This window comes from Ixodes scapularis, unplaced genomic scaffold (assembly GCF_016920785.2).
Source record: "Ixodes scapularis isolate PalLabHiFi unplaced genomic scaffold, ASM1692078v2 PGA_scaffold10__122_contigs__length_95168666, whole genome shotgun sequence".
NCBI lineage: Eukaryota > Metazoa > Arthropoda > Arachnida > Ixodida > Ixodidae > Ixodes > Ixodes scapularis.
In genome coordinates this window covers 71733878-71758309 of record NW_024609836.1, presented here as the reverse complement: position 1 = coordinate 71758309, position 24432 = coordinate 71733878, and the positions used below count along the sequence as shown (strand labels likewise).

General features: G+C 51.2%; 1 protein-coding gene across 1 annotated transcript in view; it reads right to left on the bottom strand.

Annotated features, from left to right (window-relative positions):
* Positions 1-24432, bottom strand: part of LOC8031762 (ubiquitin carboxyl-terminal hydrolase 34) — a 101134-nt gene that overhangs the window by 8247 nt on the left and 68455 nt on the right. The window contains exons 52-66 of the mRNA XM_042288594.1: positions 24034-24192; positions 22956-23141; positions 22222-22326; positions 22085-22126; positions 21172-21276; positions 19023-19170; positions 8705-8802; positions 8332-8413; positions 8159-8244; positions 6837-6920; positions 5707-5813; positions 4910-5087; positions 3554-3787; positions 2510-2747; positions 2163-2267 (exon numbers count right to left, since the gene is read on the bottom strand). Of these exons, the coding sequence (XP_042144528.1) occupies positions 2163-2267; positions 2510-2747; positions 3554-3787; positions 4910-5087; positions 5707-5813; positions 6837-6920; positions 8159-8244; positions 8332-8413; positions 8705-8802; positions 19023-19170; positions 21172-21276; positions 22085-22126; positions 22222-22326; positions 22956-23141; positions 24034-24192 (1957 nt within the window). The remainder of the gene's footprint in view (positions 1-2162; positions 2268-2509; positions 2748-3553; positions 3788-4909; positions 5088-5706; positions 5814-6836; positions 6921-8158; positions 8245-8331; positions 8414-8704; positions 8803-19022; positions 19171-21171; positions 21277-22084; positions 22127-22221; positions 22327-22955; positions 23142-24033; positions 24193-24432) is intronic.

The following is a 24432-nucleotide window of genomic DNA, read 5'->3' as shown; positions in this document are numbered from 1 at the left end:
TCGTTCGCGTTCTGCCCATCAAAAAGCATGCGAGAAGGGCCTCGGCAGGCACATCGTATCGCTGCGCCACAGAGTTCTTCTGCAGCATAAAGGCCGTCTGCTTTCATCGCCGTCAACATGGCAACGATCGCCAATTTTCCAAACGCCGTCTGCTAGCCAGAGTTTGTTAGTTTTGTAATGAGCAGCCACAGACTGTTGCCGTGAAGCAGCATGAACACAGGCGTGAAAGTGGGTTAGCACGCTCCCCAGTTATATACCCGCCGACCGAAAAAGTCATCCGGCATTCGCTGCCATGGTGACAGCGATGAAAGCAGGTGGCCTTTTTGCTGCGGAAGAACACTGCGGTGCGGTGATACGAGGGATCTGCTGAGGCGCTTCCCGCATACTTTTCAATGGGCGAAAGGAGTTCGAAATAAGGACTTAACGCAGAAGACTGGTTTTCTCCAGCACCTCATAATTTGACGAGACTTAAACGAAAATAGTGTTTTTTAGGCCACCCACTGCCGTTTTTTTAATCCATAACATGGGTCTAAAGTACCAAACTGCCAAACGAGGATCTCAAAGAGCACTTTCGTGCCCCTTGTAAATGTCTTGGCATCCCCACCAAGTGTGGCACTTGTGCGTTTTCATATGTTGCAAACTTGCATCAACAAAAGGCACGTTTTCCATCTTCTTTTTTTCTTTCTGAGAAGCTCGGGCATGAGTCTTTGAAAGTATGTCCACCCACAAACGATCAAATGAATAAATCGGTATTAAAATTACAAAGATCCTTCTGGCTATGTTGCGCATTAAATGCCGTGCTCTTCACACAGATTCTAGAAATCGGTGTCGAGGTTTTTACCGTGGGTAAAGTGAGTGGCAGTTGAGTTGAGTGGTATATCACTCAACTCTCGAAATATTACAGATCACACGGCTATGAGCTTCGTTAACTGTACATGCACACCGCACACACTTGTGGGAGTGTTTTTCGAATTCGTGGGGGTGCGTTTTGGAGGTTGACTTTTTCCCACAGATTCCGTATTTTTCAGTGTCAATCTTTGGGGTCGAAATAAAAGTAGGGGATTGTCGGGGCTCATTTTCGAAAAAAGTAGGACATTCACGGAGTACTCCCTAACACGCAGGGAACATCTGTGACCCAAATGCTCAGAAAACATCTCCGTACAGATGAGAGAAGAAAATGTGACTAAGGCGGTGATTCCAAAGCCAAAAAAAAAAAACCACAAGGACAAAAAAAAAAAAAAAAAAGCCCAGCTGTAGATGAGAAATTTAGCCAGTGCAGTACAGCCACTAGCCTGTGGTCTTTAACGTGCATCACGCAGTAGTGATACACAACCGCGTGCCGGTACGATGCTAATCCAGATCGAAACGGGCAGAGGTGGGAATCGAACCCAGGATCCCTGGGTTCTGCAGCGCGAAAGCCTCACGGATAGTTCGCGGAGAGGTCGTGTTGCGATCCGCACAAAATGAAAGTGCAGATAAAAGTTTTCTTCCGGCAAAGGTTGGAGTTTTTATTTTAGGACGGCTTCGACTTGGGTTTTTCAGATTTTTTCGATTTCGATAAAACCGGTTCGGGGGTCGATCTTCGGGGTCTATCGGTATTTACCGACAACACGGAACCCCAGTTACAGGGCTGGGTTTCACGGGAAAAGCGAAACATTACGCTTGACCAAGACGTGGGTCAAGGTCGTGTACGCGATATAGCCTATAGGGGCATCAATTATATTCCCCACTAAATCTAAAGGAAATATCATAACGAACCGTGATACCGCAACATCACATGACACAATGATGTTACGTGACTCGACGTGAAGTTTAAGTGTCGTGCGAGTCGCTGTGTCATGCGACATCACAATATCTCACTTCACATGACGCAGTGACATCACGAGCAATCGTGTAACACGACGACGTCGCATGACGCCGTGACATATTGTGACACCCTGATGTCACATGAGACTCGACGACATTGTGCGACTCTGTGACGTCACACACACACACACAGCGTGGGCCCAGCTCATAGGCCACGCATTCTCTTGTCTCGGAGTTCATCGGATACTCCAAACTCCTAAAACGAAGGAGCACTTTACTTGTTACGGGCAATCGGGGCAGTCTGGGCACCCCGGAGGACGAACAGAGCAGACCATGTGGTGGGGCGTTGCACTCACTGAGGCCGTTGCTTTCGAGGAAACTGCTGTGACAACTGGCCAGCAAAGGCACCACCGGTCCCACAGTCTCGCGAGGCATCAGCGTCACCAGCTCCTTCAGGACCTCTGCGCAACACAAAGGCCAGACGTCAGCGAGCAATTTTATAACATAAAGGAGCACTAATCGGAATAATTGCGCGATCACTACGCAGGAAAAGCCTGGACAGAGTAGGGGTGCCGAACGACAAATAAATGCTCTAATATTGGCCCAACGAGGTTTTTACGGGCAATTAATTTGAATCTTTGGTGAAACAAAAGAACGACAGGTGGTCCTCAACCGTTGTCTGTGCATAGCCCCAGGAACTCACCGAGGCAGAGCAGCCGGACCTGGGGTGGCACGTAGCTGTTCAGCAGGGTGAGCAGACGCCGAAGTGCATCGCCCAGCTGCGGCCAGCTCCTGAGCGAGGCCAGGGGGTCGGCCGCGGCGCTGCCGGCGGTCGCGCACGTGCTCAACAGCTCCAGCACCAGCGAGAGCAGGTCCGCCAGGTCTCCCGTCACGTGGCATGCCGTCGCCTCGTGGTACATCACATGCAGCGTGTGCAGCGCCTGGAGAGATGTTTCCTCCTTTCAATGTCGGCCCGTCACCATCACCGGCGGCGGAAGTAACGGCCTTAGTCCGGTGCCAGTGAAGAACACTCTACGGGCGGGAAACTCTAGCTGGTTCCTTGGACGAGAGACGGCAGGCATCCAGCAAGCCAGTGCGCCCGGCATTGCCCTGCCTAGAGGCTTTGGGCCTCGAGCATGATCGCACGAGGAAGCCACATAGAAATAGGACACCTTCGGAAGAGAGGGAACACATGGGCTCACCGTGTCAAAGCAGACTGTGAATGCCTGCGTTCACTGAACTATCGCTGTCAATTCTTTGCATACAGTGACAAGAGCTGCAAACATTTTTTTTGCACTATGCTTCACTGTTTTGGTGCCTCACGTAACAGCAGTGCCGCCACCAGACAACTCTTTCGAACTCAAGGAGAATTCCTACTTTTTCCAATTCACAAGCAATTTTGAGTTTCCTTAGTTAACAAACAATTCCATCTTTCCTTAATTCGCAGTACCTTCTGACTCTTCCAAATTCTGAAACAATTCTGTCTCCTCCGAATTTGCGGGCAATTTTGTCTCATACGAATTCAAAGACAATTCCGTCTCTTTCAGATTCACAAACGATTCCGACCCCTCCGAATGAACAAACGAATACGCCTCTTCCAAATTCACGGGCAATTTCTACTTTCTCTCAATTCGCCCACAATTCCGACCCTCAAACTCGCAGACTGTTCCGACTCATCCAAACAGAGGAAATATTTTTAACCCCCTCCGATCTGCGGGCCATTCTGACCCTCTCGAGCAGCACGAACCTGGAAGAGCACGGGCAGGCCTCCCCCGGCCAGGACGAGGAGCCTGTCCTGCGGGGTGGCCACGAGGATGCGCAGGGCGGCCACCAGGGTGGCCCAGCACACCCGGGGGTCCAGGCCCAGGTACAGGGCCAGGGTGGTGCGCTTGAACAGCGACACCTCGCGCTGCTCCTGGTCGCTGGCGCCCCGCGGCAGGGCCACAAACAGCTCCATCAGCTTCAGCAGCTCGCCCACCGCCTGGGAAACGGGAGCCACATCAGGGAGGGCGAGTTCTCGTGGTTTCAAGTGCGTATAATGCGTAAAATATCCATGAATTAGGACTGTTCTAGGGTGGCACTAAAGGTTGCGCCAGTGTATCCCCCAAAAACATTTAAAAAAAAAAGCAGTTAACAACCGGTTCTAATGCAGCTGATCACACATATGCAAATTTGTGAACCAGCCTTTAATATACTTAGTCTGTTGCAATATATAAGGCCTGTGGAAGAAGCTCTGCCTCTAGCGTGCGCCTGTCGCCTTCCGTCGTGTTTAGCTGTGGGCGAGCCGAAATGTTATTGAAGGCGGAAGGCTCACACCGGAAGAAGAGCTTCTGCTGCTTCTGCCATCTTCTGCAGTTGTAGTGCAAATGCAACCTTCTAAGAGCCTGTTGGAGTGACCGCACGCAGTAGACAGAGCGTGCGGAAGACAGCGATTGAAACGTGGCAGCGCTGAGCAGAGCCCCGGCACCAGCTCGCGGCAAAAGAAAACCAAACGCTCGGAACAACCTCAACCCGTTGCGGCAAAAAAGTCCGCTTTCTTTCTGCTTTTCCATCTCTGGAGAAGCCTGTAGCGCACTCGTTTCACGGAGCAGAGCGCCGCTGTATATCCAAACACGTGATGTTTTGCCCCCGCCCACAGTAAACACGGAGGAACTCGAAAAACAGGTTTGGCTGGCACTGGTGTCCAATCAGTGAGGAGATGATCGCTGCATCAGCGTTCAGCTGGCAGTCGGCCCATCGTCTTCCGTCGCTGGCACCTAACCGGATATGGTTAGGTGCCAGCCATATAACGAATTCTGTGTTGAAAAATCTCGGGGAAATACAATTTTGTTGATGCTTTCAATCAAGCTTAAGTAGAGTTTGAATTGTTGAGATATTTTCTCAATATTTCGAGATTGAATAAAGCACAACTACTTTGCAGGAAAGAAGCTTGGAACTAAAATTGTGGTTTCCGAAAGGTATACTTCTTCAAAACATTCTGCTACTTTTAAGAAGCACGTTGCACCTCAAACCGGGCTTGAAGGAAATCACTTGCAGCGGCCAGGTCTGCCGTAACCGAGTTTGATAGCATAACTCGCAAAAAAGTGTGAAGTCGGTGCCTCACCGCGGTGTAGAGGGTGGTGTACGGCGTGATGTTCTTGAAGGCCCACTGGACGTTCTGGTGGGCTGCCAGTTGGCGGGCAAAGGGTCGAGACTGCTGACAGCACAGCCGCAGGAGCCCGTAGTAGGCAGGCAGCATGCAGCGGTTGAACACCACCACGTCTTGGTCGTCGTGATCCGCTCTGCGTTACGCACACAACGGCAACAAAATAAATTCAGCAGCAACTTACCCCCAGCTTTCTTCGGTTTAGGCATAAGATACCCCCCTTAGTCCCAAATCAATCTTGCTGAGAGATAGGCCGACTTTCGGCCAATTATAGCCGGTGTGGGAGACAACATTGTCCTTCTCAACCGATTTGTATGCAGCACCATCAACACAAACGTTTTATTGATTGTTTGATCAATCTGCGCAGGAGAAAATGACCTGTCTGGATCATCTGGAAAACCTCTGCTGCATGTTATAGATGTGGAACTAAACTTGGACAGTCGCTTGAGTGTCTTTTAGTTAGTCGCTTGAAGACACTGTTCCAAACAAATAACCCCTCAAAATTAATACTGCCCTAATCTTGTTCCTTTCTGACAGTAGGAATTTTAAACACAGAGAGCTTAAGGTGCTTCCAGGCATGGGAAACACCAAAAACCAATCCTGGTAGAGAGTGAAACCTCCCCCAACCTTTAAAGGTTTCTCAAGGAGGTCTTTCCTGCTCGTATTTCTGTGTAGACTTGGTCCAAACATATGTGTGGATTTCCAACAGTTTACCCTCTCTGCTCAAGCATGCTAAAATGAATGTCAAAACTCACAGTATGTAGTTGAAGGCAATGTTCTTGGTGACGTGCGGGTTCTGCACAATGAGCTTGACGTTCTCGGGGCAGTCCACACAAGCCTGGTACCAGAACAGCAGCAACGTCTGCAACACCAGGGAGAGATTCGCCGTTGAATGAACGTCAACAACTAAAACTTCACATGAACTCATTGAACATAAGCATCACGAAAAAGGAGCTTGCCCAGTTCCATATGCTACAGTTGGTTTCCCGTTCAATGAGGCTCTACAATGTGGCTCGTCCCACCAGGTCATTGGTAACAAAGCGTTTCAAAATAAAAGATCTCAGCCTAAATGTTTCTACTCCCTGCCTCATGAATAAATAATTATTCAGGACAAAAAGTATCAAAATGGTGCCCTAGTTTGGACTTTAGGCTAAACCTCTCACACTATTACACCCTGCTGCCATCTAACCCCTTTTCTGCCTTTTTTTTTTTTGTTGTTTTCTGGTTAACATTTTTTTGCTGTGATGCCCTCACGCACATAGCAAGAGCTTATGAACATAAATAAATTAAAACAAATAGTGCCGTCTACCAAGAAGCACTTCAATGTTTTTAGAAAAAAATTAAGAGCCCTTCCACTTCACGTAAAAATGGAGGACCAGCGAAGTTGTTATTTTTACGACGTCTAAGACGACGCCTAGATGACGACGTCTAGGACAACCTCAGGACTACTTCTGGGACGACCTCGAGGACGACGTCTAGGATGACCTCTAGGACGACCTCGAGGACGACGCCTAGGACAACCTCTTGGACAACCTCAAGAATGACTTCCAGGATGACCTCGAGGACGATGCCTAGAGATGATAACGAAATAATAACAAGGAAGGCTGACTCACGCTGGTTGCCCCCTCTTTTTATTTTTATTTATTCATACTTGCCACGACCAATGGGAAGTTTTCTGTCAACATCCGCAAACACATTTTTTCCCAGATCCTAGCGCACAACAGCTTTGCTGTAATATGAATTGTTTTGAAAAGTTATTCTGGGAAATTGGAAAAATTGAAAAATTTGGCCAATGCAGCTTCGTTCATATTTTGTATTGTCCCTTTTGTGTATGGCGGTGACCACTAGAAACTAAGCTCAGTGAGGTGCCCATTGGCTTCCTCACCTGTTTGTTGTGATGGACAGGAATGGCTGGCTCTGACAGCCCCGGCTGGAACAGGCTCCAAAGGTCCAAGAAGAAAGGGCTGAACTGCAAGACACAAAGCGGAACCATGCCCGTAATCAGCGGACAAATGGCACTCTGTAGGCAGACATTGACGTCGGCACGGCACCCAGATTTCACGCTCCAATTTTTGTCCCGATTTTCATAGACGTGAAATCTCAATGAAGCTCTGATTCAGCTTCCTGAATGACGCCGCAAACTGCTTATTACCGCGACTTCAGAGTGAGATTGTAGGGGGGCTTCAGGTACACATTTAGTTCGAGCTTGCCGCAAAAATACTACTACGTGGCTAGCCGCACAAAGACTCCCGCAAAACAAGACATCCGTGCTTTTTGCTTCGGTGCTTCAGATCATCATCTCGCGGCACAAAAACGGCCAACAATTCAGGGGTCCTGGCAACATTAGAGAGAACAGAGAGCTTTCCTTATTAAAATCTTGACTTCTAGAGCCATGCTCATTTCCTCGTTCCAACCTAAAGTTGCTTTCAAGAGCCAAGTTATTAAAGACCCACCGTAATATCGCGAGAGATGCCCCATCCCTATCTTTGGCATGATTTGCTATTTTTTTCAGAAACATAGAAAGAAAGTCCACTTCCAGTAGTTGCAGGGCCCTGGCCAATGGTGACCTCGGCAAAAACGCTGTTACTTAACCACGGCGAGAGATAAGCGAACATTGCTGACTAGGAAGAACAGTCGTCTTTGGTTCCTGAGCTCATAACTTTCGAGGGTCACTAAAACTAAAACTAGCATTTTGTCACCTTTTTTTTATTTATGGTATACCGAGAGTTAGCTAACCCCTCATTTTCCTCCGATTTGCTATCAATTTTAGGTGGGCTATCTCTCAAAATATTACGGTATACCAACTTGATGCCAATCTATGGTGGTTGAATTTCACTGAAGGATGTTAATCTATTTTCCACATAATACCAATGTGATGCCATTCTGAAGCCAGTCAGACAGCAACTAGGGTCAAATCATGTCTTTTAGCTCTAGTCCTGGGATATAAGCGCCATCAAGACACTTAGGAGGCGGTTCTTTGCAAGCCTCAAGCCAATCCCAAATGCATTCCTGCCGACATAGAACCGATCAATGCTGACTTGACGCCAACCCTAGCTGCAGAACCTGCCACAAACTTCTGCTGTATGCATGCCCTCTAGACACATAGGTGGCAGTTACCTGCGAGTCTGGAACCAATCCCGAACGCATTCGTGCCGACTTAAAACCTGTCAATGCCGACCTGATGCCAACCGCAGCTGCAGAACTCACCATGAGCTTCTCCTGTTTCCCCACCAGGCAGTAAGTGAGCACGGCAAAGTAGTACATGAGTTTGGCAGTGCCATGGACGGCAGGCTCTGAAAGACAAAAAAAAAACGCCACCGTTAAGTGCTGTCCTTTTGGCGCCGCACCTCCTCAGAGGAGGAACTCGTGCCTTGACTCACCGACATACAGCTTGGCCTTTTTGAGTAGACGGAGTAGGAACTGGTACACCTGGTGCATCACAGAAACAGCTTCGGAGCTCATCTGCAACGAGAGACGAAATGCGCCATTGTACATGCGCCATTGTACTGGTGAAAGGTAGTTATGTGATTGTACCATGTTATTGTATTCTTCTACCTAATATTATTGATATTTCTCATTGAGTGCCAAAAGTATCACGCCTGTATTGTATATACCTATACAATTCCAACCATTTTTTATCATCATAGAAGCTTGAGTCAAGGACTAGGCGACTCCTTCTACTAAGTAGGTAAAGCCGTTCCTTGGATGCTGTTCAAGGAGTTTCTTGAGATTGAAAAGTTTAGAGCAACTCACAGGCAACTCCTTGTGGGGGGCCAGACCATTTCTGCCGGACCGGAATGCCTGCCGAAACTGGGAGCTGGGCACCAGTGACACCAGCAGAAGGGCCGCCACTGCGAATGGAGGGCGGGCATGTCATCACTCAAACTCGTCACTCAAATAGGCCAACCTTTTATCACAAACAATAAAACATATCTCGACCTGTCAAGCTTGCACCTGTTTTACCTTAAAGGGGCACTGACACATCAAAATCGTAATTTATTTTATTATCCGAAACGATTGAAAATGATGTCGGGACGTTGTGGGGATTGTGATCCCTCAACATTCTGTCGCGTCAGCGTTTTGGCGCGCCTTGGCGGCCGCGCCGACGTAGCGAGAGGTGGCGCCGCTTACCACTGTGAGTGGCTTCCTCCTCTCCCCCCTTGGGGCGATTTCCGTAACGGACCCCCGCACAAAGGAGATCGACGTGTCGCTCCTTGATTGGCCACTTCGCCCCCGCCGTTATCTTAAAACCAGCGGACAGGAGTCTCGCTTCTCTCTTCTTCCTGGGATTCGGCGGCGGCGACAACGGGGACCCTTCCGGCGCACCGGTGAGCGTTTACCCCGTACTTTGTACCTTTGTGAACGACCGTTCGGCCGTGGGCGATCTCCACACCGACGGCGTTCACCAACTTATAGCCGCTGTGTTGTTGTTATTTTGTTTCATTGTAAATAAACAGTTTATCACCGTTACCAACGTGACTGGTGTCTGTTTGCGCTCAACGAGCAGCATGCCACGCGAGTACGAACCCGCTTCGCGGTAGAGCGTCTCGCCGCGAACGTGGTACTCCCAAAGGCAGTGGCCCTAAGGAGAACCACAATTTGGCGCCCAACAAAAGGGCTGACGACCAGAACCCTGGTACGTCTGTGTGTGGCGACTGCTGCCGAGTGACGAGTCCTCGCGCAACCAGCGCTTACCGTGACGATGCAGACCGACTTCTCGGATTTGCTCACGCTGGCGACCGCGGCCGACGCATTCGCGCGGCCCCCACTTCAACGGGAAGCCGAAATGCCAACCCTCCAACGAGAAGCGTCCTACGGCGCACGCCTGGAGCCGAGCGTGGTTCCGACGCCATTGCGGACGGGCGCCATCGCTCCCGGATCTTCCCTGAACGCACGTGCTCCGCCGCCGGCACAAAGCGAAGCCTACCGGTCTCCCCACGGAGAAACCGCTGCGGCGCCTCACCACACCTTGCTCGAAAACGCGGCACGTGTGATTGAGAGTCTGACAGGTGCGTTGCGAACGACAACACTCGCACCACAGGCCCAACGACCTCCGGTCCGGATTCCCGTCCCGACTTATCGGGGTTACGCAGACAAAGCGAGCGCTACGGACTTCCTTAACGATTTACGGAAGTACCAACGCGCGATGGGAATGTCCGATCGTGAAATACTTGAGCGCATTCTGCCAATCGCGCTCGTCGACGAAGCCGCCCGCTGGTTCCGACTTGTCGGTGACCAACCCGGAACGCTCGATCAGTTCCGAGAAGCGTTCCGCCGCGAATTCCTTCCCGCCGACTACGAGAGAAGGATGCGGCGGGAGCTCGAACAGCGAACCCAGCATCCGGACGAGTCCCTGCTGGAGTTCGTACGAGCCATGCAAGAGCTCTTCGAGCTCGCAGAACCCTCAGCTCCCAATGCAGAGCGAGTGGAACGCGTCATACGCCAAAGCCATCCGACTTTCGCTGCGTATCTTCGAGGCAGCCGTTTCCGCGACCTGAACGAGCTCGCCTCCGAGGCCCGGCGCCTTCAGGGTGACATTCTCGCTGCCCGTGCGTACCGGCCTCCGCCTCCAGCGTCAGCGGCCCTCGAACCGCGCTGCGCGTGGAGCGGGGACACGCCATCTCGAGCACCAAGGCGCTACGATTCCGCAAACTATGCGGAAGATCGGGGCCGAGACACGTACGCAATCTCAGATCGTGCGCTCGACCCGTACTCCTACGGTAGACGAACAAGCCGGCCGACGCCGCAGTTCAGAACCACCGACTCGCGCCCCAACGAGGCAGCGAGGCAGGAGGAAACGAGGATCCCTCAATCTCAGCGAGCCGATTCACGCTACGACAGAGCCGGCGACAGCCAAAACGCACGGCGGAACCCCCAGCGAGGCGACGACAGAAGATGTTTTCGGTGCAATCGCCCCGGTCATCTCGCTCGCCAGTGCCCGGAGCGGCCGAACACGGAATCGCACCGTGCGGGAAACGAGCAAAGCCACCGGTAAACGGCCCTTGGACGGACGGACCGGTGGCTAACAAAGAATCAGAGGGTCCTATGGCCACTCTTTTGCCGACCGCCTACAGAATAGGCTTCCCGACCGGCACGCCGGCCCCGTTCATTTCTGTGACGATCGCCGGCAAGCCATTCAAGGCACTCCTCGACACCGGAGCAAGCGCTTCGATGTTCGGCGACGAAGTGTTGACTCACCTCCGACAGAATTCTGTCCGACTCCGAGAATGCAACACTGCCTTTCGCCTAGCCTGCGGAACCGCCCTTTCGGCTGGTACCGCGCGGCTGGTCGCGAGATGGGAGAATCGAGTAAGACGACAACGCTTCGTTCATCTCCCTGGCCTATCGGTGCCCATTATTTTGGGCAGAGACTTCCTTGCCAAAACAGGCATTGTAATCGACGTCAGCAGCGCAGGCTATCGGGAGGGCACTTTTGCACCCCTGAAACCCTTCTGCGAACCCCCGGCCGTACCGCCAACGCCACCATTGGCGCACGCGACGAGCCGTCGAGAGGAAGCGAGGGACTCCCTAAACCGGGTCATTGACCCCAAGACACCGAGTCCAGCGCCGATGGCAGCGAGCGCCGCCCCCATCGGGGAAATGACGCACCCACTGCTCACGCAATCATGCAGCGTGTCCGGGCGAGAAAAAGCCCAACTGTCATCGTTGTTGCGCCGCTATGACGCAATGTTCACGGACCGACCGGGCTGCACAAACGAAGTGCGACATCGGATTGACACGGGCGACGAACTGCCCAGAAGGCAGAACGCGCGACCTGTAAGCTTGGCTAAACGAAAAGCCATCGACCGTGCCCTGGACGAAATGATCGACACCGGAGTTGTCCGGCGATCTAACAGCCCCTGGGCATTCCCCGTGGTGCTGGTCCCGAAGAAAGACGGCAGCTCACGTCTTTGCGTGGACTACCGCCGTCTCAACGACGTCACACGAAAGGACGCCTACCCGCTACCGAGCATCGACTCGATTCTGTCCAACTTGGGCAGTGCGCGGTACTTCACCACCCTGGACGCTAGCCGAGGCTACCTCCAGGTTCGGATGGAGCCAGGTGACGAGGCAAAAACAGCCTTCTGTTGTCACCGCGGGCTTTTCGAATTCACGCGAATGCCCTTCGGTCTGTGCGGAGCGCCTATGACGTTCCAGCGATTGATCGACCGAGTACTGGGAGAAGCCAAATGGAAACACGCAATGGCCTATCTCGACGACATTGTCGTCTACTCCAACACCTTCGAAGATCACCTACGCCATCTCGAGGACGTACTGGACCGGCTAAAAGCCGCGGGAATGACCCTGAACCCCGAAAAGGCTCAAATAGCCGAAACCCGCATCGCCTTGCTCGGGTTCGAACTGGATCGCGGGCGCCTTGCGCCACATCCCGACAAACTACAGGCAATCCTGGAGTTTCCTGCGCCAACCGACGTGAGCTCCCTCCGTCGCTACCTGGGAATGGTGAACTTCTATCGCCAATTCATCCCAAACTGCGCGACGCTTCAAGCACCACTGACACGCCTATTGCGAAAGTCCGTGAGTTGGAGCTGGGGTCCCGAGCAGGAAGCGGCCTTTCGCCGCACCTCCCGAGCGCTCGCGGACACAGCTGAACTCAAGCTACCCGACTTGAACAAGCCCTTTCTGATCCAAACAGATGCCAGCAATCTTGGCTTGGGCGCGGTCCTGCTCCAACTGCACGAAGGTGTACTCCGACCGGTGGCCTTCGCCAGCCGCTCGTTGACGCCAGCTGAAAGGAACTACAGCACATGCGAACAAGAGTGCTTGGCCATCGTCTTTGCACTCCGGCGCTTCGACATTTATGTCGACGGGACCACGTTCGTGATCGAAACAGATCACCAAAGCCTAATATGGCTCTCCCGACTTCGCGAACCCGCTGGTCGCTTGGCAAGATGGGCTTTGATGCTGCAAAAATACGACTACGTCGTGCGGTACCGGAAAGGCAGCACAAACGTGGTGGCGGACGCATTGTCACGAGCCCCCGTAGACTGCACACAGATTTCCGCAAAGACCCAGGCCGAGCCAACGACATCCACATTGTCAGGCGAAGCCGTGACTCAGTCCCAAAGGGAGGCAGCAGATCTGACCACCCCGGACGAGACGATCAACCACCTAGACGCAGTGAGCGCCGTGGGAATCGTGTTCAGCAAAGAAGAGCTTCTGAAAGCCCAGCAGAATGATCCGTTTTGTCGAAAGGTGATCGACGGACTCGCGGAAGAGTCGGACGCCGTGGAGGCGGGCGGTGCGACCGCCGGGCGCAACACTACTGGTATTGTAGTAGGCGCCGAGTGCCGGGACGCATCTGGTATTGGTGCGGGCACGGAGGATTCATATCTGCTGAGCAATGACGGGCTCTTGCTGAGGTACATACCCTCCGAGAACGACTCCGACGAGGCGTTCAAGGTAGTGGTACCCCGCAGTCTGAGAAACGCAGTTTTGCGCTACTATCACGACTCGCACTTGGCCGGACACGCGAGCGGCTCCAAGACTTACTCAAAGTTATGTCGCATCGCCACCTGGCCGGGCATGAAACGGGACGTTTTCCGTTATGCCCGCACCTGCCACTCTTGCCAAAGCTTCAAACCGAGAGGCGGCAAACCCCCGGGCCTAATGCAACCGATTCCGAGCCAGCAATCATGGTCTCTGGCAGCCTGCGACGTGGTCGGCCCCCTACCGAGGAGCCCTAAAGGACACCAGTATCTGCTGGTTGTAACTGACCACTTCAGCAAATGGACGGAACTTTTTCCACTCCGTAAGCTGACAGCCCGAGCGATAACGGAGAAGCTCATGGAGGTTTTCACCCGTTTTGGATTCCCCGAAGCTCTTTTGACTGATCGAGCGAGCTACTTCGTCGGGAAGGTATTCGTGGACGCGTGCAAGGCCCTTGGCATAAAGCACAGAACAACCACGCCGTACCACCCGCAGTCGAACATCACGGAGCGATGCAACAGAAACATCAAACCAATGCTGGCCGCCTTCGCGGAAAGGCACCGTGACTGGGACGCATATATCCCCGAGATCGGGTTCGCACTTCGGACCACTCTCAACCGTTCGACGGGCTTCACCCCCGCTTTCCTCACATTCGGGAGAGAGCTTCCGAACCCCATGGACCGTGTCCTAGGGGGGAGCGCCGGGGTGGACAACGCGCAGCCGACGCAAACGGACCACGCGCAACAGCTACGAACTCGGATGACGGAAGCCTTCTCGGAGGCGCGTCGCAATCTCGGGGTAGCGCGAGCGAAACAAAAAGCTCAGTACGACCGCTCGCATCGAGACCTCCGCTACAAAGTGGGCGATCTCGTCCTCAGACGCAACCATGTTCTGAGTGATGCCAGCAAAGGCTTCTCCGCCGCTTTGGCTCCGAAGTGGTGTGGCCCGTACCGAGTGCAGGAACTTCTCTCCCCACTCGTGTACAAGCTGACAAACTTGCAATCAAGAAAAGTCGGTGGGCCGGTACATGTGTGCGATCTGAAACCCTACCATGAGAGGGAAAACGGGGCCAACGAGCAAACTCAGCCCCCGCAGAAACATGCACACGCAGCGCGAGACGACGCCAGCAGCGAACAACAGTCGTCTCGCTACAATCTGCGGAGACGGAGGAACTATTATCCGAAGTTTTCGTAGAGGCAGCCCCTGTAAGTGGCGAAATGTCACATTAAGGGAAGTGCAACACACAATGCACCTGCTGCCTTCGCGAACGCGCCAGACACCATTGTTTACTGGCAAGCAGTGACCTTGATACGTCACCTCAGCGTTCGCTCCCGGATGAACCCGTAGGGGAATCCCCCAAACACGGCTTCCGAGGGAAAGGGTACGCGTAACTGCCATTGGTCAGTTATTGCCACCTACGCTCACGTGGGCCACATGTCAACGCAAGAGCGCGGTGCGAGCGTCGTCACGAGCGGTCGGAGACCAAGTGGTCATTCTACCGCAGTACGTTCCGCACCTACGAAGAGGACCTCCAGCCTTTGCTTCGCGTCGTTCTGGAGCTGCTGTCTCCTGGCTACGGCAGTTTAGCGGCGTCCAGCGGCGTCCAGGGACCACAGCTGCGCGTGACTCGTCAGGCGGCCCCGCTACCCCAGCCGGCCGCGTACCAAACCAGCAGCCCGTCGTTTTCGTGTGCCGTCGGGATCGACATCCGGCCAGGGACTGCCGGTTCATCATCTTCGGGACCCGCTCCGCGGTTGGAAAGCTCGCTGACCAGGGACCAGCTGTTCCCGTTTCGTCCCGTAACAAGTCCCAAGGGCCCAGGGACCTGGCGCAGTTCGGCCAGCAGGTCTCGCAGGGCATGCACTACATCGGCAGCCGAGGGATAATCCTCCGGGACCTGGTCGCCCGGAACGTGCTCGTCGACGGACACGGCTGCTACAAGGTCGCCGGCTTCGGCCTCTCCAGGAGCACTATGGACTCCGAGACGGACCTCTACCACCAGTGTCCAAGTGCGCCCTCCCGGTGCGGTGGATGGCTCCGGAGTGCGTGCAACTCCTGGTTTCCCCTTCAAGTCCGACGTCTGGGCGTTCGGCGGAATACTGCTGTGGGACATCGTCACTTTGGGCTCGACGCCCTACCCCGGCCTGGGCGCTCAGGAGGTGACTTGCTACGTGCGCGACCGTCACGGGATGACGCAGCCGACCGACTGCCGCTGGGAGCTGTGCCGCTGGTGAGCTACCGCTGGACGAAGTTTTGGACCATGAATGTATGAGCCGGGCTGTTGTTTCCCGTGTAGTTGCAGCCGCTGGCGGCCTTTTTTTTATTATTTTAGTCTTGTTGTGTGTTTGTGTTGGTCCACCCGTTTGCGGGTGACTATTGGCTAAGGAGGGGGGAGTGTGGGGATTGTGATCCCTCAACATTCTGTCGCGTCAGCGTTTTGGCGCGCCTTGGCGGCCGCGCCGACGTAGCGAGAGGTGGCGCCGCTTACCACTGTGAGTGGCTTCCTCCTCTCCCCCCTTGGGGCGATTTCCGTAACGGACCCCCGCACAAAGGAGATCGACGTGTCGCTCCTTGATTGGCCACTTCGCCCCCGCCGTTATCTTAAAACCAGCGGACAGGAGTCTCGCTTCTCTCTTCTTCCTGGGATTCGGCGGCGGCGACAACGGGGACCCTTCCGGCGCACCGGTGAGCGTTTACCCCGTACTTTGTACCTTTGTGAACGACCGTTCGGCCGTGGGCGATCTCCACACCGACGGCGTTCACCAACTTATAGCCGCTGTGTTGTTGTTATTTTGTTTCATTGTAAATAAACAGTTTATCACCGTTACCAACGTGACTGGTGTCTGTTTGCGCTCAACGAGCAGCATGCCACGCGAGTACGAACCCGCTTCGCGGTAGAGCGTCTCGCCGCGAACGTGGTACTCCCAAAGGCAGTGGCCCTAAGGAGAACCACAACGTTACCCTCAAAATTCGAAACTTGGGAATTCAGTATTTGTGAATTAAAAAAACAATTTCCAAATGCCGAATTTGAAGTTCCCGCGCGATCCGCGCCAGCGCAGCGAGTCAAATTTTGCGGTCTCCTGCGACTCGACTTTCTTTCGGACCTCCGCACCACGCTGTGAAGCAAAGCGCCGTTGCTACCGCGACCCGAAGAGAGGAGGAGGGGAGCAGGCGGGATAGAAGGGAGCCGGCGCGGGGCAAAACCGGTCTTCCCCGACTCAGCGATAAGCCTCTGCTCGAGCGCCGCCAAGGTTTCCGAGGGAGAACACAAATTCAGGAAGCGACATCACACCGAAATCTGATTTTTGGTATTTCAAAAAGAAAGGCCGTAGTGCGTTCGTCATTGCGTTAAAAAACATGTTTTACGATTGCCGTTATTAAATGTTATAGAAATGTCGCCTACAAAGCTTTTAAATTTCCTGATTTTTGACGTCACCGATCAAAAGAAGCAAGGAGGTTAGCGCGGGAAATATAAACAACAAAAATAAAAAGGCGCACGCGCGCGCGGGGAAGTTTTTTTTCGCGATGCGGTTTTTTTTGCGTGTCTATGACTACAACTTGCATCGTTTTAGACAATAAAATAGAATACGAAGTTTGGGGTGTCAGTGCCCCTTTAAGCAGTTTGGCCAGGTCTAAAAAAAATGAAGGACGTTTACAATTTTTAGTGATGCCGAATTAGAGTGCAGCTCTGGAGGAGGAGGAGGGGAGGGTACGGAAGAGAGGGTATGCCCCTCTTCCTTCCCCGCTAAATTTAGCGGGAAAACTTAACCCTTGTGACGTCGCACATGATGTCATGTGTGCAACGTCACACGTGACAGAAACGAGGGTAAATTTAGCAGGGCATTTCCGCCATATTTAGCGGAAAAATTTCATTTAGCGGAAATATTGGCAGTGTTAGGTGCCTGTGACGCCATGTGACACCACACGTGACGTATGACGTCACGTGTTTCCAATCATGACGTCACACGTGACGTTACCTTCGTGACCCTCGTAAGGGTAACCCTTGTAACCCTCATGAGGGTAACCCTTGTGATCCTGGTGAGGATATCCCTCGTGAGGGTAACCCTCGCAATCATCGTGAGAGTAACCCTCATGACGTCATTATGGGAAACGTCCCATAATGCAACACGCGGTTATGCCGACACCGACGCTCAAGCCGGAAACGGGTGCCTAAGAGCTGCGCTCTAAAAGTTCACTTATTTGAGACACTTTTAACAACTTCAAAAGGGTTTCTGGTTACCGTATTTGCACGAATATAACGCGAGTTTTTTTCCGAAATTACGTGCTCCAAAACGCACCTCGCGTTATATTCGGAATCGAGTTCAGCCACGAGGCGCGCGAGTCTGGAGAAAGCCAGAGGAGAAAGTCATCCCTCCGGCTCAATGCAAAAGATCCAATGGGAAAAGAAGTGGGGGTGTGGAGGGCCATTTTCTAGCCATTGGGCCACGTGAAGGGGCGAATAGAAAACATAAAAAAGCATTTTTATCGCTTTTGTGTTTTTACATCGCGCGCACCACTGATATCAGTGGCGCGCACGCTGCACGCGCGCGCGCCATGCGGGAATGCGGGCACCGGCCAATTCGAGCCAAGCCAAGCCGGGCCAAGTCAAATCAACACAAGCCAAGCCAAGACCACCGACCGCGTTTACGCAATCGTGCAACACGAGGCATTTGTTTACGAAGAGGGACCAGAACAAGAAGTGTGATCGTGTATCGGGTTCAGCAGTCTTTTTTCTGCCAGCGCATTGTTTAGTTTCTGCTCCAGAGTGGTCTGGTGTTTGTGTGTTGGTGCTTCTGCTTCCGCGCCTTGTTTGGATTGTGGGCTGCCGAGGAGCTCCCACGGAAGAAAAAAGAACTACCAGACAAGCAGGTGCCGTGCTGCTGCATACCTGCGTAGTCGCCAAGTGGATTGTAAACGGAAGGACCTGAGCAGTGAGGATGAGTGCAGTCAAAACATAAACAGATATTTCTTCCATTTCCATTGACTTTTCACTTCTGCTATGCCCCCAAGTGCGAGAAATTGACGCGGCATCGGTTCGCGTTATAATAGTAATAATATTTTTTTTCTTTTTGGGGGCATCAAAAACTGCCCTCGCGTTATATTCGTGGTCGCGTTATATTCGTGCAAATACGGTACTTTTTTAAAAGTTAAAATACGCTTTACCGACGAATATTCAAAATGCACCGAAAGCTTTTCTCTGTCCTCAGTTCTCACCAAATGTTTGCATTTTTGTCCGAGCAAAGCTATACGTGTGATACATTATGGTATACTGGTTAAGGAAAATACTATCAAGCTCAATATTTTGCAAATTTTGGCAAGTCTGAATGTAAGAAATATTTTGTGAGCACAAAATTTTGCAATTAGGAGTAGCATGCTGCATATTCTTTACCGTGTGGCAATATACTTGCGTGACCAATTTCTCGCAATAATTCGTTTAAGTCGCGAAATTAGCAAAATTTAGGTCTTTGCGAAAATTAAGTACTAGCTCACAGTATGCAGCAATCGGTTTTCATCCAAGAGAAGCTGTACACAGGATACAAAATAGCACGCTGAAGAGGAAAATGAGAAGCACCAGGTTCTCCTAACCAGGCTACGCGAGTGACTCGGAAGCGCAGCCTACCGTTGCGAACCCTCTGCAGGGCGTGCGCCAGCAGGAACTTCTCGACCCAGGTGTCCATGCTCTGCAGCACCCAGGTGTGGGCAAGCTTGTTGCGGGGCACCTGCATCGTCAGCCACTCCAGGCACTGCAGCGGACAGTACTCCGCCGCCTGCAATCGGGAAGAGGAAAAAAATGAGCGCGGCTTCGGAGATAGGGCTCGCACCCCAGCTCCGCAAGCAATCATTAAATGTTCTGGAAACTCTGGAGTGCCTTTTCCTTTACGGAGCTCGGAATTTCTACAGGACACTACGACCAAGTGCACAAAGACGCACAGGCGGTACACAGAACCGGCACGACTTCGGGCCAGCCACGGGGTACGTTGTCGGACTTAAGGAGGTTAAAAACAATAGGAGGGGGCACGTTCCAGCTTGTTTGAAGCCTAGTCGTAAGAAGTTTAAACAATTGTAAGGACCCTGCGACTAAGTCACGTGCAAGCTGGGTGGTTGGTCGTAGAATTTGCTCGCAAAGTAGCACTCGTTGCGCTTCCTTCCGTCTGATGGTTCTTACGACAGCGAAGCGAAGGTGATGAGTGGGCAATGGACCACGACGAGCAGACAATCCAATCGAGTGGCTAAGTGGATTGAGGAAATGAAAGTGTGTGGTGTCGCACGTCGCCGAGGTCGCGACGGGCCTTCACAGTGTGAGCGGCTGCAGAAATCGTTCCTGTTATCTGCAAGGGTTTCGTTTCACTGGCATAAGCCTCATGGATTATATAAATGTTGCATTAACGTAAATTAACAGTACCGTCAGTTTTACAAAGGCCACCAAGCTGCGCAAACAATGAATTTTGTCTCTTGGCCACGTCGAAAGGCCGCTGCTGTGTACTGAACCCCATCAAAGTAGAGTTTTGTGTGCTTTAACCTGCTGTCTTTGACAGGAAAAACAGCAGTAGTCTAGCCAGGAATCTTTTTTTCCTTCTGGGGGTGGGGTGGGGGAGGCTGAACACCCATAAGCCCTTCCCTGGCTACGCCAATGTCAGGTAGTGTCCCCTTTGTTCGACTTTTGTCACGATACATGAATGAAACAATTCCATGAAAGATTTAATTTGCATATCTTCAGTGATAAAAGAAGTCAAGACACATGCAATCACTCCATGAAAGCCAACACAATTAGAGGCTCGCACTAAATGTCATTTAATTGTCACCGAGCGAGCACGCCAGTAGTCATTCCCTAGCTTTGTCCCGGATGCGGCCGATCCAACCATGCATGGTTGGACTATGGCAATAAAAAAAGAGAAGTTAGGTTAATTGTTGTTTACATAAATACTTCGCAAACCTATATTGCGAGGGTGTGCAAGGGAACAATCGACGTCGAAATTCATAGGTTGAACACGTTCTATCAACACATATTCGCTACCTAAGTGGTCTTGATATGAATTATATGACTCATTAATTCCCAAATTTCCATCGATGTAAACACTTGTCAAACGGTCGTCAATAGGCAATCGCAATATCACTTTTCTGATATCCCCCGCTAAACACTATCACTTGCACAGCGGTAACGACCTGCCAAGGGTGGAATTTGTCGACTTCATGGCGGCGATGATACAGAACGAAAGAAGGACGCAGACACAGTCAGTGACCAAAACAGCTCTGGTTTTGGTCATCGTAGAGGGCGTGTCCCTCCACACTTTTCGCTTCACCTCAGGTGGCATCATCATGTCACCTCCAGAAGCCTCCTACTTCCATAGTGAACTAGATGCTTCCCACTGCGACTCAGAAAGTTTGAACCTAATCACACGATCAAAAACATTTGTTTCTTTATTCTAATTTGATTTTAGTTTTTTTTCTTACATAAGAGGCTGTCTTTATGTATGAATAAAGACTATTTTGTAGACAACATGTAGAATGCTATCTATTATGCTCTGTTTCCCCATAACCTGGCAAATGGAGAAGGTTATGTTTCCAGTGAGCTAATCAGCATGTCACAGCTAGGCATCTGACAAACGCACTGTCAGAATGCTCTTCTCCTGCGGAGAAGTTTCCCATGCTTCGCTCCAATTGGCTCAACTAAAAAAAAAAAAGTCGTAGAACTTGCTCTTTGCCAAGTTTTGATGAAACGAAGCATGACACAGTTCAACGACGGAATCATCTCGACAGGCGTATCCCACCTCCCAGATGCGCTGCAGGACCAGGGACGTGAAGGCAGGCATCCCTGGCAGACCGCCCGCAAACTCCACAAGCATCGAGAGCAGCTTGAAGAAGGGACCGCTTGCCTGAAAAAACAAATACAAAAATGTATTTTGTTTTGAAATACCTCAGTAACATAACCACTTTCAGAAGGGACCAGTAAAATAACCCCGGTACGACAGATCTTTTACTACCATATGCTCAGCTTCTTTCTGTGAAGAAGCTAAGCCTCTTTGCCAGACCATGTTTTCAGAGCTTTCGTTTGGGAGTACGGTATAAATACTTAAAAACATTTTCTATATAAATTCCATGACTTTGTGCATATAATGGACACTCAGAATCAGTCACACAGTCTCCATAGTGCCTGTTCTTGATCCCAATGAGGGAGCCCAAGAACAATCTCGATAATAAAGTTGATTTTTCGTAACAATCGGCGCAGCACAGGCACAGATAGAAAGCAAAAAATTAAAAGAAGTCTACAAGCAGAAGCCACGTTAAGATGCACACTAGATGCCTTTTACTTACTTTCTTTATGTATTTTTGTCTTCTTTTTTCACCTAAATGCTTCAAAAGAAATAAGCTTTTAGTAACTACCTCCATGGGAAAACTTGCTTGACTCAACTAACAACACCCTACTTTTATGTTGGTCTCGCATTTATAAAAATCCCCAAAAAACAGGTCTTGTGACAGAGACTAAATACTAAAAGTAAACACGGCCCATCTCAGTCTACGCAAGCGAGACAACAAGAGTACTCAAAAAGAAGCAATGCACGCACCTTGGTCTTGTGACAATGTTTCACTTACAACCGAGAGACTACATAAAAATAAAAACGGCCCATCTCAATCTACGTAAGCGAGACAACAAGAGCACCCGAAAAGAAGCAACGCACGCACCTCGGGTTGTTTGGTGACTGCCGAAAAAACCATGTTGATGATCTGGAAAAAATAAGGAAACTAGAGTTGCAAGCCAAGCTCTCGAGGAATGCGAGATCACAAGAAAAAAAGGGGGGGGGGGGGAGGGGGGTACCCACATGAGGAGCTAGGTGTTCGTTCCACCGGCATAGACTGAGGATGAGATTGCACGTCTGCCGGAGACAGATGTTGTCTCGTATTTGGTGGTACAGGAACGGGAAACCCTGCAGAGAGAGCGGAAACTTTGGCTGTGACATTGAATCACCCTCCTGGATCATTACTCTTATGGGTGGACGAGGCAAGCTACACAACCTTTGACGGTACAAATTTAAAATCTACTCTCTGCTTGACCGCCTCAGCAAAACAACCCGACTGATTTACTATCTTTGTTGCAATGATCGTCCCACAGATTTTAGTAATTCGAAAAGAACATTTTGCCGATCAGTGGCCCCGTAAGGACACATTCGGGCCCTACATAAACGTCCACATGCAGAGCTCGTTTTCACTGAAGGTGTCTCTAAAAGGGTATGTACCCAGGCAATTTATTATGATCTCAATTTAACTGAAAAGAAGCTCATTGGATAAGTGCACACCAATTGGGGGTTAACGTGTTAGAGGAACTCTGACAATGTGTTTTTTTTTAACATCTCTGACAAATCTGATAAGAGGCAGAAGTGTCCTCGCCAAGCTGCTGTGGTGCCATCTGGCGAGACTGCATCCACTTACACCACGCGTCGCCTCACAAGCTCACCGGATCGGTCTACCAATCGGTCTACACCGATTAGTTAAGCACCGAGGTATTAAGAGGGTAAAGAGCGAATTGGTCTTGTAACAATCACCGGGCGAGTCTCACCTTCCCACCGGTGAGGGCGTTGTAGTCGGCTTGAGCCAGCTGCAACCGATGGTCCTCGCCCCGCGACTTCTCCACCAGAAGCAGCACCAGGCTCACCATCTTGTCAAGGGGTGCCGGACGACACTTTGTGACGGGCGCGCCCTCCTCCTCTTCCTCCTCGTCCTCCTCTTCTGACACCATCTCCACCTGTGACGCCCGTTCAGACGACAGCAGTTTAGGGAAATTTACTACGTGTATGTTCAGGGTGAGTATGTTATCTGCAGCTATGGCCGTGTTCCAAAATTAACTCGATCTTACTCCAAGGTAAGGGTTTTGTACCTTGGCGTTCTAAAACCTACCTACGTCCAGCGTTTCTCAATCTGTGTTGTCACGTGACACGACCTGCCGGTGTAACTCGGATTTATTTGGGTAAGATTTGGAACACGGCCTATGTTACACGAACATGACAACAATGAGAGCTGGACAGCCGGCAAACCTTATCGAGATAAAGCGGCACAGTGTCGTTGGAGTTTACTCTCAACATTGCTGCCAGACTTCACAAAAAATTCACTCTTATGCGTCATTTCATTTTTGTACCATTGTCAAGCTTCAACACTTTTTGCCAATGCTTGAAGACCTTACTTTCCCTGGTTCAGTGGCCTGACCCACTGTATCGTACCGTACGAATCCTGATGTCTACTTAAAAAATTAGATATTGCCACATTTTTTATTTAGCTAGGTAAGAGCTATTTATTTTTATTTAGCTAGGTAAGTGCAAATGTAAAAATTTGCACACTGTGTCCTGGCAAGCAACTTTCGACAAAGTCGGTTGTTGCTTGCAGATGCCACATATCCCTGCAATGTGCATTAATAGTAAGTGGGACACAAGCTCTATACCTCGTCTTTGCCCGCCACGTGGGTAAACAAGTTTTTTTTAAATGCTACCGATATCGTTATTGACGAATGCAACTGTTGCTAAGGGATAACTCATCGTCGGCTAATGGCACTTGGTGAATTCGTAGGACTATTGTGTTGGTCACGAGTGCACAAGCTCAAAGAGTGAACCAATCGCTCAATCACTACGTGGTGCGAGACTCACATAGTCCAGCTTGTGTCCCAGGTAGAAGGACACGATGGTGGAGATGGCTTCGACCGAGAGCAGGAACTGGCACTCCTCCTCGCCCATCTTGGCAAACTCCAGCAGGAAGGCAAAGTACTCCGTCAAGTGCCGCAGGTGCTGCTTGGCCCCGTGCTCAATCTGCAAACCGGGCCAAAACCACCCCAAGTTAATGACGAGTCAAAACACATTGTGCGAGTGCGAGACTACTGTGCCAGTTGAAAGTCACAAGAAACGCAACTCCGCAAGCTCGCTACGCGCTTGCGAGAAGGAAATTTTTGGTTGGAACCATATCTTTGGAAGCATGAAAAGTTCTGGTGCCACGTCCCAAAGCAACTCTAAGAAATATAGAGGATCACGATATGTTATAATTAAGTGCTC